This window comes from Podarcis vaucheri (genome assembly GCF_965113315.1).
Source record: "Podarcis vaucheri genome assembly, chromosome: 4".
Classification (NCBI taxonomy): domain Eukaryota; kingdom Metazoa; phylum Chordata; class Lepidosauria; order Squamata; family Lacertidae; genus Podarcis; species Podarcis vaucheri.
This window is the reverse complement of record NC_138762.1, coordinates 16,621,354-16,636,461: the sequence shown is the minus strand read 5'-3', so window position 1 is coordinate 16,636,461 and position 15,108 is coordinate 16,621,354. Positions and strand designations below refer to the sequence as shown.

Sequence of the window (15,108 nt, the reverse complement as noted above, 5' to 3'; positions counted from 1 at the left end):
AAGAGGGGAATGTGTTCTTTGAAAATATATTTGAGAACTTCATCTCAGAAGCTGCTAGGAAAGCTCAGTCGGTAAAGCATGAGACTCTTCATCTTAAAATCATGACTCTTGGGGTTTACAATTCTATGATTCTATGACCTTTTTATTCGCTGTATTAAGCCCTGGTTTCCTCTCCCACCCCTTGACTTTCTCTCTTTTTGGCTCAAGGTTTCTGCCTTTGTAAGACAAGGAAAAGTGGGGAAAGGCTGAAAAGCATGTACCAGCACAGAGTGTTCTCTTAATGTTTTTTTTTAAAAAAAGAATGATCTCTCTTATAACTAATTGTTCTAACACAAGGACTCTTTAAGTATAGTGCAGATAAGTCTCTTTCCCATCAGCTTCCTTGATGCTTGAAGTGAAATAGCCTTTTTGAAAGCCGTTTCCCTGTTTTCCGTCCATCCTCCTCCCTCCCTCCCTATTAATTTTCCTATAATTTGTCATTATTTGTTGCCCCCATATCCTTAGTTGGACTCCTCCAGCGTCAAGGAACAAGTCTCGGCCTGGGAACTGTAACCCCGGCTGGCTTTGTCAGTCACTGTGGGTAGACGCACAAAGTAACCTTTTGCTCAAAACTGGACATTTAGGATTTTAACTGGCATTAGCTTACTGGAGATTGACGTCTTGGAGCCATGCCATGTTCTGGAATCTCAATGGCTCTGTTCTGAGCCCTTTCAAAAATAAACAAGTCACTTGGGTATATGTGGGTTCTACCTTGTTCAGTGACGAATGCAGGGCTTCTCAGTGAATCAAGGGTGTGGTGTTTGTTTAACCGACTAGCCTGACCCTTTTTCTAGCGCTGGGGGGAAATGACAGCCTGTTGAGAAATGGAAAGCTTTGCTAGCCTGCATATTTATCCTTTCACAGCACTGCAGATCTTACTCTTACACAGAAATCAGGCTCTGCAAGCAGACGAACAATCCCGTAATTGGCAAGGCAAGTACAGAAATCACAGTTGACTGAGTCAAGACAAAACACAGCGGTACATTAGGGCAAACATCACATAGGAAAGGAGTTTGATATGTAGGTAAAGGTAAAGGACCCCTGGACGGTTAAGTCCAGTCAAAGGTGACTATGGTGTTGCGGCGCTCATTTTGCTTTCAGGCCGAGGGAGCTGGCGTTTGTCCACAGACAGCTTTCCAGGTCATGTGGCCAGCATGACTAAACTGCTCTGGCACAACGGAACACTGTGACGGAAACCAGAGCGCATGGAAACGCCATTTACCTTCCCACCACAGCAGTACCTATTTATCTACTTGCACTGGTGTGCTTTCGAACTGCTAGGTTGGCAGGAGCTGGGACAGAGCAATGGGAGCTCATCCCATCGCAGGGATTCCGATCGGCAAGCCCAAGAGGCTCAGTGGTTTATGTATCAGATATGTTTCACCACTGTGGAAGGGCAAGAACTTTGCCTACCTGAAAGCAATATAAGGGCGGGGGCAGGGGAGAGACAAACAATTGTAAATAGACTGTACGGTCCTTTGCCATTTTTTATATAGGCTTTGGGAGTAAACACCACTGGTGTTGTGCATCTGTTGGTGCCCGGGCTGGGTGGGAGCAAGGTGAATGAAACCCTCCATGCTGGCCCACAAAGCTGATTGTGGAATTGACTAAACCTGTAAATGTTAACCACCGGGTATGCTTACCTCAGCAACATCTCAGCATCATGGTAACCGATAGGGTGGACAGGAATGTTCAACTGGGCTGTCGCCTGGGCTTCATCGTAGCGGTAGGTGTACTCTGGGTCAATGGGGGGTGGGGAAATATTGAAAATAATAATTACAACTGCTCGCTTATTAATTAATTAATTAAATTTCCAACACAAGTATGCAGAAAGTCACCAGAAAGATGCTTATGCAACAATTGTAAGTACAGATACATAAAACAAAAGCAAAATTTTGGAGGACCGTATTTCTTTTTTAGGGGCAGGTAAGGATGAAAAAGTCCCACAAAGTTGCATAAAATTGTTCTGCTGGTTCTTTGCCTTCCATCACATGAATCCCGTGAGTTATCTTTTCAGCAATTCCGAGGTTTCATAAGTTCTTATGCCACAATGATCAAGGGGCACATCATTTAAGTTCTTCCATTTTTGTGTGTGCAATAGAAAGTCTGGCAGCTACCAGAAACCATTAGCAGTTCCTTTGAAGAGAAATGTTTTGGAGTATCACCCCACGTATTTAATTACAATATTGCTTAATTACGAAGGGCTTCAAGCTCCTTGCCAGCCAAGTTAAAGGCAACAAACCTTGCCTGCAGGTTTGTCATATAAAAGGAACCGCTCATTGGCAGATGGTTTGGTACTGTCAATATCATTTGTTTACTGTGCTCCAACTTCATGCGATGCATTCCCAAAATTGGCCTTGGTGCCAGAGACAGGTTTCTAAAAACTGCTGTGCCAAACCCTGTCCCATAATTTCTCAAACCCCCTTTCCCCCTGTGAAAGACATTTGCACTTTTTCTGCCTCTTTCTCGGAGTCCTTTAGAGTTTCGGTGGGTGCAGGCTTGGGCTTATCTTATCAAAGGGAGGTGGTCATGGGGAGCGCATGCTTTTTTGTTCCCACTATAAATATTTCTCCAGCATTCTGCAGGCTAGCCTGTTCCTTGCGCTTCCTGGTCTGCAGAAAAAGCCCCATAAGCAAGGATCTCCGCACTGAAGCTGGTGCATGATGGGAAAGGAAAAGGAGGGGCAACTGCTGGCGCATCTGGTGGGCCACCTCTTCCCCATCCTTCTTCTATTTTTTTTATAAGATTTTTATTAAAATTTTTACATTACAAAAAATAAAACAAAAAGAGAAAAAAAATACAGAATAAGAATTGTTAAAAACAATCAATCTTTCCATCACATTATTTTCCATTTACTTGTTTCTCGGACCTCCTCATACCTCTCTTTTTTGTATTCCAATTCAATTTATTAGCTCAGTAATTTGTTTTCCTCTTTATTCTACCCAAATCCTTATTCTTAAATTGTTGTAAGCTTGAAATTTTACTTTTATAAACCCATTTTTTTCATATTCTTTTAACCCATTACAGCTAGAAACCACTTGATTTCGATCCAACATTATTCTAAAATTCATTAATTTTACAGTGTCTCTGTAGATAATCTTTAAATTTCTTCCAGTCTTCTTCCACTGACTCCTCCCCCTGTCTCAGATCCTGCTAGTCATTTCTGCTAATTCCATGTAATCCATCACCTTCATCTGCCATTCTTCCAGAGTGGGTAGATCTTGTGTCTTCAAGTATTTTGCGATAAGTATTCTTGCTGCTGTTGTGGCGTACAAAAAGAAAGTTCTGTCCTTCTTTAACACCGATTGGTCAACTATGCCCAGAAGAAAGGCCTCTGGTTTCTTCATGAAGGTATATTTAAATACCTTTTTCAATTCATTATATATCGTCTCCCAGAAAGCCTTAATCCTTGGGCACGTCCACCAAAGGTGAAAAAATGTACCTTCATTTTCTTTACATTTCCAACATTTGTTATCGGGCAAATGATAAATTTTTGCAAGCTTGACCGGGGTCATGTACCACCTATATTCCCCATCCTTCTTCTAAAGAGTCCTGGCTTCCTCTAACCCCGAATTCCCTCCGCCCTAATTTTTATTAAATTTTCTGTTTTACAATTTAGAATGCCCATTTAAACATCGTTAAAATATCAATGACTTCCCTTCTTCTCTTTCCATGGTTCATTTTGCAAATCATAAAACCCCTGCATATTTTGCATAAACTAAACCATTCAGCATTCCATTATTACATCTATCAAATCTTATTTACACTGCTGAATTCATCTTAATGCTGCCAACATTTCCAAGTGTACACAATTTCCCTCCATATATTCAACAAACATTTTCCAATCTTCTCTAAACGTTCATTCTTAAGTAGCCATTCTTCTTTAGTTGGGACCTCGCTCGTTTTCCATTTTGGGGCTAACAAAACATGGGCTGCAGTAGTGGCATACATAAATAAACTTTTCTGAGGAATGGGGAAAAAAAATATTCCCAAATTTTCCCGAGCAGAGGAAACACTGCTAATCCAGTTTAAATCTGGGATACAGAAGTGTGATTATAATCCGCAATCTCCACTATCCTTTCAAACATATATCACCTTATGGCATTGTCTTGCTGTTTTCCCCAACGTCCAGTTAACCACATTTCAGAATGTATCCCTCTAACGCAATGGGGGAATGCAAAATAAAGCAGTGCAATTTTCAGTCTCATTCACCTTTGGCAGGATACCCTGGCGTGAGGGGGTCCCCAGCTCCATCCAGAATCAGGACATTCCCACGCTGAGCTCCACCTTCGGGAAGATTCCACCCTGCTGGGTAAGGGTCTACTCCAGGAGCACAAGAGTCAGCTGGGTCGGAGTATAAAATGACTCCTTTGGCTCCAGCAGCAGCAGCATTCTTCACCTGGTGGGGGCGGGAATCACATTGATGCTGCAGTTAGTTTGTTCCTTCGTGCAAAGGTGAGAGGTTGCCTCCATATGGCAAAGCCTGGTAGTTGCCAGAGATGGCCAAGTCTGTATCTGCGGACACAGCCAGACACCATAGCAGCCAATGGGGACACACACACCCCAGTTTGCATATGACATTCCCTAATATGCTGCCTTCAAAGTTTGATGGTGTCAGCAGTTTCTAGGGATGGATGAATCTATCGCTTCCAATTTATTCCAGTTTCCAGTCTTATGTTAGTTCTTCACTGTTCTGGATCAGTTTGTTTCTTTTTTTAAAAAAAAAATGCTCATGAAAATTCATCAACATGTTAGGGCTTTTTTTTTTGCAAGCTATTTACCCTAAAACAATGCAGTTCATGCTATTTTTAAAATATATTTTCATATGTTTTATGCACACATCCCCCCTCCCCAATATAACATTTTTGTACACATTATTTGGCTGGAGAACCGCATCACAAAATTCAGACCACTGCGTTTCATTTTTGCATACAGTTTTAGGCAGTGCAAAGCAGGTAGGTTTGCATTGAAATCCTAACCTAATGGGATTTCTATCCCATCCCCACCAGATCCCAGTGCTCAGATAAGATTCCACTGCTGAACCACTTGCAGTGCCAGATTTATGCATAACCTAAACAAGCTATAGCTTAAGGCTGCACTCTCTTGGGAGCCACAAAAAAATTGAAAGGAAAAGAACCTGGATGTACATTTCCAAAATATAAGATAAAAAACAAATAAAATAAAACCTACATACAGCAACAGTGTTTTGTGTTGTGTAGACTCCTATGATGCAAGTAATGGGCCTCGCCTGCTAGCCTGCTCCCTAAAATATCACTGGTTTGCTCATTTCTATATACACTGGTGCCTTGGTTCTCAGATTTAATCCATTTTGGAAGTCTGTTCCAAACCCAAAGCGTTCCAAAACCAAGCCGCACTTTCCCATAGAAAGTAATGCAAAACAGATTAATCCATTCCAGATTAATTTCAGTTCAACAATTACTTTGATAAAATACATATTTTGTTATGTGCAAATGGCTTTAGATACCTATTAGGTCCATAAATTACCATATAGCACACATTCAACACAAAAAATAGCGACAATTTGTGGTTGACCAAGGACAGCTGGACATATCAAGGGCCCCATTACCTTCAGTAGCTTAGGGCCTCATCAAACCTAAATCCAGCCCTGGCCACTGGTGGAGAGACAGGTGGAGAGTTGGATTCTTGCTGTTCGCTTCGGGCAACAAAATGTATTGGACCAGCTCTCCAGAACTTCTGCCAACCAGGACCGAAGGCGTAAGGAAATCATGAGCTCCAACACTAAAGAAGCAATTCTATGTGTGAGATGCCGGCGTAAGTTAGGCTGGTGTAAAATTACAGCATGTCCAAACCCTGTTCAGCAGCAGGTTGCTACTCTGCCAAAGCCTGGCAGTCAGAAAACAAGCCTTTTAAATTAGTATTCTGTGCTGAGTTGCCAGGATACAGCCTCAGCCCCTGCCCTCGCTGGTCCCATCCACATAGCTTCGCCAGAGCACCTCTTTTTGGGGACTGACACTGGCCTTTGTTCAGCGAGCTTTGGCTTAGCTGTCTGAGCCCTGGCTGAGCCGGGATCAGCAAGCTACACCGGCGTGTCATTGGTTGAACTGAGGTTGGAGACTTAATGCTGGCAGAGCCAGGAATCAGCTGCCTGAGCTGGAAATCGGCTGCATCCTAAACTATTTATCATGGGGAATCAGGACATAGGATTGCCCCCTAAACCTGGAGTCCCCAATGTGGTACTGGTGGGCACCATAGCAATCTTGTTGCCTCCAAAGGTTCCCTGGCTGTCTCATTTTTTATCTTAAACATTAATGTTTGGGAGGTGTTTTTTGTTTGCTTGTTGTGGGAATGCTTTGTGGGTTCTGTTTCTGTTCAAAGGGGTGCAAGGTTTTTGTTGTACAGGAGTACCTTGGTTCCCGAACGGCTCAGCTGCAGAACAAATCAGCTCCCAAACGCCGCAAACCCGGAAGTAGCTGCTCCAGTATGCGAATGTTTTTCAGAAGCCAAATGTCCGACACGGCTTCCGCTTGAGTGCAGGAAGCTCCTGCAGCCAATCGGAAGCTGTGCCTTGGTTTTCAAATGGTTTCAGAAGTGAAACAGACTCCCAGAATGGATTGAGTTTGAGAAGCAAAGTACCACTGTACTTGTTCTATGGGTTCTGAAGTGTGTGCATTTTGAGAATTGCCCATTTTCCTTCTGTGAAATGGGTATGTTGGGGGGGGGAGCATGATAAAAGTGCCCCCAGGCCCTCCTCTATGCTGAGATCCCTCCTTCACTGTTGTTATGTTCACCTGAAAAAATATCCAAATATCACACATCAGTATTAAGTTACTCTCCGTAAGTTTCTGCCTTCGTAGTTGTTGTTTTAACAATATAAAAGCAGCTCTCACATTTGGGCAAATTCCGTCTGTGTGTCAAAGCATCCCCTACACACTGAGATGGGATATAATCATTATTACCTTGTTTCCTCTGAAGATTTTCCCATATCTGACAATGACAATTTTCCCAGAGCAATTAATTCCGAGCTCTCGTTCTAACCTTTGGAAATCTTCTATGCTTCCATAGTTCACGTAAACCAGATCTCCCTGGGGTATAAGAACACCAGAATGTAAGAAGAGCCTGCTCGATAGAAGACGTTTAGTGCTGGATTCTGTATTACTTGCACAGATCAGAAGGACAGTGGTTCAAATCCCCGCAACGGAGTGAGCTCCTGTTGCTCTGTCCCAGCTTCTGCCCACTTAGCAGTTCGAAAGCACACCGGCGCAAGTAGATAAATAGTTACCACTGTGGCAGGAAGGTAAACAGCGTTTCTGTGCGCTCTGGCACTCGGCACAGTGTCCCATTGTGCCAGAAGTAGTTTAGTCCTGCTGGCCACATGACCCGGAAAGTGGTCTGTGGACAAACACCGGCTTGCTCAGCCTGAAAAGCGACAGCCCCATAGTCACATTTGACTGGCCTTAACCGTCCAGGGGTCCTTTACTTTACCATACCTTTACGTGCACAGAATACAGATATGAGTGCTAAACTTGCACTAAGTTATATTCTGCTATATTTCCAGAAGTGGTTTTTGTGGCATCTGAAAGCTCAAATGCAGAGAATAGCAGAAAACAACGGAGGGAAAATAGAATATGCTTCTGTGTGAATGCACCCAATATGATGGCATTGGAGAAGCAGCAGAATACAAACTAGAGCAGAATAAATCTACCAACAATGCTCTATTCTTGTGTCAAGATCAAGGGTTCATCCACGCCAGTTTGCCCTGCCACTTCCCCTGGGAAAACCTGTGGTTTATCACTGAATTGGATAAACAGCAGTCGGGTTTCCCCAGATTGCTGTTTGCTCTGTATAATGCTAAAACATCAGTTTGTGGTGCCCAGAGTCTTTCAGCCAACAGCAGTTTCCCCAATATCAGCTGTATGCCTTTGCAGTTCTGGGGGGCTGCTTCTTCCTAGGGAGCGCCAAAAGAACCCTCATATCTTTGTCAAAAATATCTTTCTCTGATGAGGGACAGATCTACACTCATGGTTTTTAATGTTAAGGAAGGTTTAAGGCAGGGTTTTGATAATGTAGATGGGCACATGCCATCCTACTTTTTATGTTCATAATGCTTTATCACCTTGCCTTTTTTATCGCTTAGTTTTTAATAGTTTTATTCTGCTATATTGGTCCCTGTGTCTTATGCTTCTATATATGTCCCTATGTAATGTTCCACTGCATTCAAACGCTGACAGCCCTCCAGTGGAATTTGCGGGGTGGTGGCATGTGCAGATAACAAAGGACCCAGAGGGAGCGAGAATTTTGTGGCAAAAAGATTCCATTGAGCACATGGATTTATAATATGGACAGATTACGAGACCAGGGAGAAGAGTCGGTGAAAGAAGACTGGAAGAAATTCAAAGACTACTTACAGAAACATTGTAAAATTAATGAATGTTAGAAGGATGTTGGATAGAAACTAAGCGGTGGGAAGTAGGGGGAGGAGAGAGAGGTGGGAAAATATTGTTAAAAAGGTGTAGTCATAGGTATATCAGTGTATTCAAATCTGAATTGTCAAATTGTGTTATTAGTGTTATTATGGTTTTTGTTGTATGTGTCTTTTGCGGTTGTTGTTTGTATTGAAAAAATGATTAAATAAATTTTATTTAAAAATGGAGGGAGGGAGAATTAAAATGTGATACTGGAGGGCAGAGCAGAGCAACCAGAAATCATCAGCAGGGAAAGAAACATTGTTTTGGAATTAAGTATAAATACATTAATAGAAAATTAAAGGAAAAATAAGGCAAGAATGTGTTAAGATAATTATAGGATAGAAAACAGAGTAAGATGGAAAGGAATTGCTGAAACAATTAATAGAAGTGGTATACGAAAAGGGAGGTGTGAGGAAGTCGCTGGAAATAGGTGAATGAAACATAAGATATTGAAAATGTTTCAGGTGTTTTTTAAATTGTTTTTGTTTGCTTTTGCTTTGTTTTGTTAGTCTATGTAGCGTTTTTGTATTGTATTTGTATTGTTTTTTCTCTTTTCTTTTTTGTTTGTAGTGTTGTGTTGGAAATGTTGAAAAAGTAATAAATATCATTTAAAAAAAAATATTTTAGCTCCCACCTAGGCAGGAGAGGTGAGGCAGAAACCTAGTAGCTTGAAATTCTTGCTGGCCATCAAGTTTAGTCACAATCCTCTTGTATAGCAACAAGCTTGGGAGATATAAAAACCTAGAGCAGGGGTGGAGAACCTCAGTGTCAGGTACTCAAGTTCCCCTCTCTCTTCTGGGAGCTCAATGATAAGAATTAACGAGCATTTGGTAGATTTATAGGCCTTTTATTACAGCATTATGTTGCAAGCACAAGCAGGCAATCCTCCGCAAGGATAGAAGAAGAGTTTGGATTTGATATCCTGCTATATCACTACCCTAAGGAGTCTCAAAGCGGCTAACAATCTCCTTTCCCTTCCTCCCCCACAACAAACACTCTGTGAGGTGAGTGGGGCTGAGAGACTTCAGAGAAGTATGACTAGCCCAAGATCACTCAGCAGCTGCAGGTGGAGGAGCGGGGAAGTGAACCCGGTTCACCAGATTACAAGTCTGCCGCTCTTAACCACTACACCATACTGCCTTACTCTGACTCCTCCCCACTTCCACAGCAAGAAGCGTGCCAACGGGAAGTTCCTCCCCCTCTGTGTCTCCTTTGTTCTTTGCCACGCTTGGACCTTGAGTTCAGGGGGGAGGGGGTTCCCCCACTCTCTATTGATGTATCACCCAGCTGCTCCCTCCCTTCTGGTTGCTTAGCTACTATCTCATAGCTGGGTAGCTCCTCTCAACTGAGCAGCTGCTGTGTCTACCTGTCTCTCTGTTTCTGGAAACGCTGGAAGCAGGGGAGGCAAATAGTCTTCCTCCTCTTCTGTTAGGAGCTGATTTCCCTGTGACTCCATTCCCCAATCTTCCGACTCAGACCAGCCCCTGACACTCAGGTTAGGAGGACCACATGTGGCTCCCGAGGTCTCTCTATCTGGCCCCTGAATCTTCCCCAGACCACACCCCTTGCTGCCTTGGATGCACACAGCCCTTGAGAGTATCTGCCTACTTGGAATATGTCCTTAAGATCTGACCATGCCTCCTGCTTGTCTGGGTGGAGGGCACAGTGTGTGTATGTGTGGAAACTAGCTTACTGCTGCACTAAAGTAAAAAAATTTGCATCGGATGCTCCGCCTACTCTTGCCTCTGGCCCCGCCCACCTCTGGTACGTGGTCCCCAGAAGGTTGCACACAAGGGAAAGAGACACTGGATCTGAAAAGTGATCACCACTCCTGATCCAGAGAGAGAGGGTCATTCGCATAACCAAAGGGCACATTCACACAACCCGTTACCCCACATCAGTCCTTACCTCTGGCATGCCCTGAGCAGAGAAAGCACTGTAGGGTGGAACAACATCTTCAATGTGTGTATACCCCGGAGGGAGAGGCTCAAATAATGAGGTGTTGAAAATCTGGGCAGTTAACAAGGAGCAGAGGAGGAGGCAGAATATTAAGGTCAGGTTTAGACTAATTTCATATAATTCCCCCCCCCCCATATTAATATTTTAATTGCAAAGGTTTCGAATATAAAGAAATAAAGTGATGCATGTGGGAAAAGAAAAGAAAAAATAAAAAGGCTCAAAAACACGTGGAAAGTAAGTGATAAGGAATGGAAAATCATCAGACGTGTTGATGGAAGTTTGTATAAGATGTGTATGACTGTTGGAACTGATATGTTAAAAAAATCAATAAAAATGTATATATAAAAACAAAACAAAAACATGTAGAAAGAAGCAGTATACGAATATATACAATATATGGAAAACATCCTAGCCCATACATTCTTATATGAAATTGATATTCTTATCCTAAGACATATGCAAATATTAATAGCCTACTACATTTCATAGAAGCTCATTCCAAATATTGCCATATTGATTCAAGTCAATGTCTGTAAGCAGTCCGTTCATAGGTTGCGAGCGCTATCATGTTGTCAGTCCATTTGTTAAATTTCATAGAATTGTGGAGTTGGAAAGGATCCAAAGGGTTTCCCTCTGGTCCAACTGTCTGCAATGCAGGAATCGCAGTTAACGTCCCGCATTGCATTCATGTTAGGGCTGCAGGTGGCATCTATGACCAGGCACCAAAATCAACTTGGGGTATCACAACTGTAAGCAAACAACCTAGCAGAATGAGAGAAGATGTTGCTAAAAGCTTGAGAAAAGAAAATGTGGTCAGTCCCTCCCTCCACAATGCACACAGAAAGTAGGCACTGGGCATATATATCTGAGGAAAGGTTGGGATTCTGTGACAAAGAAGGCTCTCTCTGGAGAGATGTGCCTGTCTTCCTCATTATTAACATTCAGAAGGAATGGAAAAACAGTACTATTCACCTAGGCATTTGACGGCTGAAAGACACTACCCTGGCATCCTTGAAATTATTACCTGTGAGGGTATGTGACTGAAATTAAAAGCTATAAAATATGTTTTCATTTTATTCTATTCGCTTTGTTCCACTGCTGGTGTGAACTCCTTTTGGGGGAAGGTGGGAAAGCCATTTAAGAAAAGTTTGGATTTGATCTCCCGCTGTATCACTACCCTAAGGAGTCTCAAAGCGACTAACCATCTCCTTTCCCTTCCTCCCTCACAATAAACACTCTGCAAGGTGAGTGAGGCTGAGAGACTTCAGAGAAGTGTGACTAGCCCAAGGTCACCCAGCAGCTGCATGTGGAGGAGCGGAGACGCGAACCCGGTTCCCCAGATTACGAGTCCGCCGCTCTTAACCACTACACCACACTGGTATTTAAGGAATCGTCACCTCAAAGTGTGGGCAAGTTCACCTGGAGAAAAGATCTCTTCCAGGTGTTTTGCTCTTTTCAAAGCTCAGCAGAATTTACCTCTCATAACTGCATCGTTATCTGTTAAACTGAATGTTCTGAAAGGGACAGGGATGGTTGACTTAAAAAAACGCTAAAGCCAGATGGGGAAATCCATTTTCTCTCCCTCTCCCCTTTACCTCATGCCCTTGGTCATCCACAATTGAGATGTAGTTGGGATTTGTTTCATTTGGGTAGGACAGCAGAACGTCGTAGGCAGCCAGTTGAACCGAATCCAGGCCAAATTCCTTCCACTGGGCCTGAATTTGTTTGGCCAGGCGCAGGTTCTCTGGTGTGCCTGCCAAGTGAGGCAGCCGAGTGAAATTACTGCAAAAGAGGAGAAGGGTATAATGAATGAAATCACATTTATTTATTTTTTCATTGGGCTTGCTGCTGCTGTTGGACGTCGGTCCTCGCTGTGCAAGTTGCACAAATCGCAGCCAGGTGACCATCTTGACCAAAGGTGGGTCACTGACAGGAGCGAGCCAGCAGCAAATCACACCAATCCAGCAGGAGTTAACTCTTTAATAGCAAAACAGGATGTCTAAAAGAGTGTCAGGCCTAATGAGCACAGAAACTGAGGTCTTGCTCCATGGATGTAGCCAGGATTTTTTTTGGGGGGGGCAGGACTTTGTTAGGGGGGCAAAACTGATGTGACTGGTCAGTTAGTTAAGTATTTATGCACACACACACATACACACACACATATACATATTCTGTTTTGCAATTTAGAATATTAAACAACCTTAAGATACCAATAACTTCCCTTCTTCGCTTTCTATGCTTCACTTTGCATATCATAAATCCCTGCATATTTTACATAAACGAAACCATTCACTATTCCATTATTACATCCATCAAAACTTATTTACACTGTTGAATTTATCTTAATGCTGCCAACATTTTCAAGTGTACACAATCTCCGCCCCATATATTCAATAAACATTTTCCAATCTTCTTTAAACATATGTTCTCCTTCTTCTCTTATTCTATATGTTAGGTCCGCAAGCTGCGCTTATTCCATCAGTTTAAGTTGCCATTCTTCTTTAGAATGTTTTACTTGATCGGGGGGGGGGAGTTGCCCCCTTGCCCCCCCTGGCTATGCCCATGTCTTGCCCCCATGAATCAAATTGCTGAGACTAAAGATCCACAACTTCCCACAGCCAGGTATGTCTCCTCCTCTCCAGCTCCCCCCCCCCTGCAAGCAATCAGAGACTGCACCTGTGTGTCTCTCTTTGCTTCTCCCACTACATGCCTCTCCTGGTTCTGGGAGACCAAACAGGAAGACAGCTTGTCACAGCAGGATGGGGAGACACCATAATAATATTAATAATAATTTATTATTTATACCCCACCCATCTGGCTGGGTTTCCCCAGCCACTCTGGGCGGCTTCCAATTGAATATTAAAAACAACACAGCATCAGACATTAAAAACTTCCCTAAACAGGGCCGCCTTCAGTTGTCTTTTAAAAGTAAAATAGTTGTTTATTGCCTTGACATCTGCTGGGAGGGCGTTCCACAGGGCAGGGGCCACTACCGAGAAGGCCCTCTGCCTGGTTTCCTGTAACCTCACTTCTCGCAGCGAGGGAACTGCCAGAGGGCCCTTGGAGCTGGACCTCAATGTCCGGGCTGGATGATGGGGGTGGAGACGCTCCTTCAGGTGTACAGGACCAAGGCCATTTAGGGCTTTAAAGGTCAGCACCAACACATTGAATTGTGCTCGGAAACGTATTGGGAGCCAATGAAGATCTTTCAGGACCGGTGTTATGTGGTCTCGGCGGCCACTCCCAGTCACCAGTCTAGCTGCTGCGTTCTGGATTAATTGCAGTTTCCAAGTCACCTTCAAAGGTAGCCCCATGTAAAGTGCATTGCAGTAGTCCAAGTGGGAGATAACTAGAGCATGCACCACTCTGGCAAGACAGTCTGTGGTCAGGGAGGGTCTCAGCCTGCGTACCAGATGGAAGTGGTAGACAGCTGCCCTGGACACAGAATTGACCTGTGCCTCCATGGACAGCTTTGAGTCCAGAATGACTCCCAGGCTGCGCACCTGGTCCTTCAAGGGCACAGTTACCCCATTCAGGATCAGGGAGTCCTCCACACCAGCCCACCCCCTGTCCCTCAAGAACGGTACTTCTGTCTTGTCAGGATTCAACCTCAATCTGTTAGCCGCCATCCATCCTCCAACTGCCTCCAGGCACTCACACAGGACCTTCACCGCCTTCCCTGGTTCTTCTTCACAAGGCTTCTTCACAAGCCTGACCCATCTCTGCCTCTCATCATCCCTCCTCGCCTGCCCCATATTCTGGACACTCCTCAATCCCTAGGCCCTGCTACCTCTTCAGTCACTCAGCTCGCACCAGCACTATTTCTGTTTCTTTGTTTAAGGCAGCCTTGCCCAACCTGGTGCCCTCTGGCTGATTTGAACTACTGCACATTTCCCATCTCTCTCAGCCCTGCTACTATGCCAGCTGGGGCGGAGGACAGATTTGATTAATCAAATCGTTAATTATTTTTCACTCGCAGATTTCTCAACTGCTTTGCAGCAAAAACAACAACAACACCACACACACAAAAGTTACCAACTCAGCATACAATAAGTTTAAGATAAGATAAAACACACTGGATGCGCTTCCAGACTACTAGCAGCTCAGCACTAACACCATGTCCACCTTGCAGGCTCCACCTTGAACATTTTTATGTGTTGCCCATGGGCCTTTGATGGCATGGGGTTACCTCGTCTTGAGAACGCTCTGAAATGTGCCCCAAGTGTGTTGGTTGGTTTGGCCAGTTGGCATGCTTGCTAAAGCTCTAAACAGCCTCGGCCCAGTATACCTGAAGGAGCGTCTCCACCCCCATTGTTCAGCCCAGACACTGAGGTCCAGCTCTGAGGGGCTTCTGGTGGTTCCCTCACTGCGAGAAGTGAGGTTGGAGGGAATCAGGCAGAGGGTCTTCTCAGGGGTGGCTCCTACCCTGTGGAACGTCCTCCCACCAGATGTCAAAGAAATAAACAACTCTCTGACTTTTAGAAGACATCTGAAGGCAGCCCTGTTAAAGGAAGCTTTTAGCATTTGATGAATTCTTGTATTTTAAATTTTTGCTGGAAGCCGCCCAGAGTGGCTGGGGAAACCCAGCCAGATGGGTGGGGTATGAATAATAAATTATTATTATATACAAGCTATGCTTTCTGTTTAACTCGGATTTGGTGCA

The 15,108-nt window shown here is 43.8% G+C and overlaps 1 protein-coding gene and 1 long non-coding RNA gene across 4 annotated transcripts in view; one reads left to right on the top strand and one right to left on the bottom strand.

Moving 5' to 3' along the window:
- LOC309530353 (glutamate carboxypeptidase 2-like) overlaps nucleotides 1–15,108 on the bottom strand; it is a 52,493-nt gene that overhangs the window by 32,884 nt on the left and 4,501 nt on the right. For all 3 annotated transcript variants that reach the window (XM_082219249.1, XM_082219250.1, XM_082219251.1), the window contains exons 3-7: nucleotides 12,041–12,227; nucleotides 10,395–10,496; nucleotides 6,978–7,103; nucleotides 4,252–4,438; nucleotides 1,683–1,776 (exon numbers count right to left, since the gene is read on the bottom strand). In XM_082219249.1, the coding sequence (XP_082075375.1) occupies nucleotides 1,683–1,776; nucleotides 4,252–4,438; nucleotides 6,978–7,103; nucleotides 10,395–10,496; nucleotides 12,041–12,227 (696 nt within the window). The remainder of the gene's footprint in view (nucleotides 1–1,682; nucleotides 1,777–4,251; nucleotides 4,439–6,977; nucleotides 7,104–10,394; nucleotides 10,497–12,040; nucleotides 12,228–15,108) is intronic.
- The window catches only part of LOC309530691, a 228,983-nt gene continuing 225,584 nt past the window's right edge, over nucleotides 11,710–15,108 (top strand). The window contains exon 1 of the long non-coding RNA XR_014218852.1: nucleotides 11,710–11,823. This is a non-coding gene — a long non-coding RNA (uncharacterized lncRNA). The remainder of the gene's footprint in view (nucleotides 11,824–15,108) is intronic.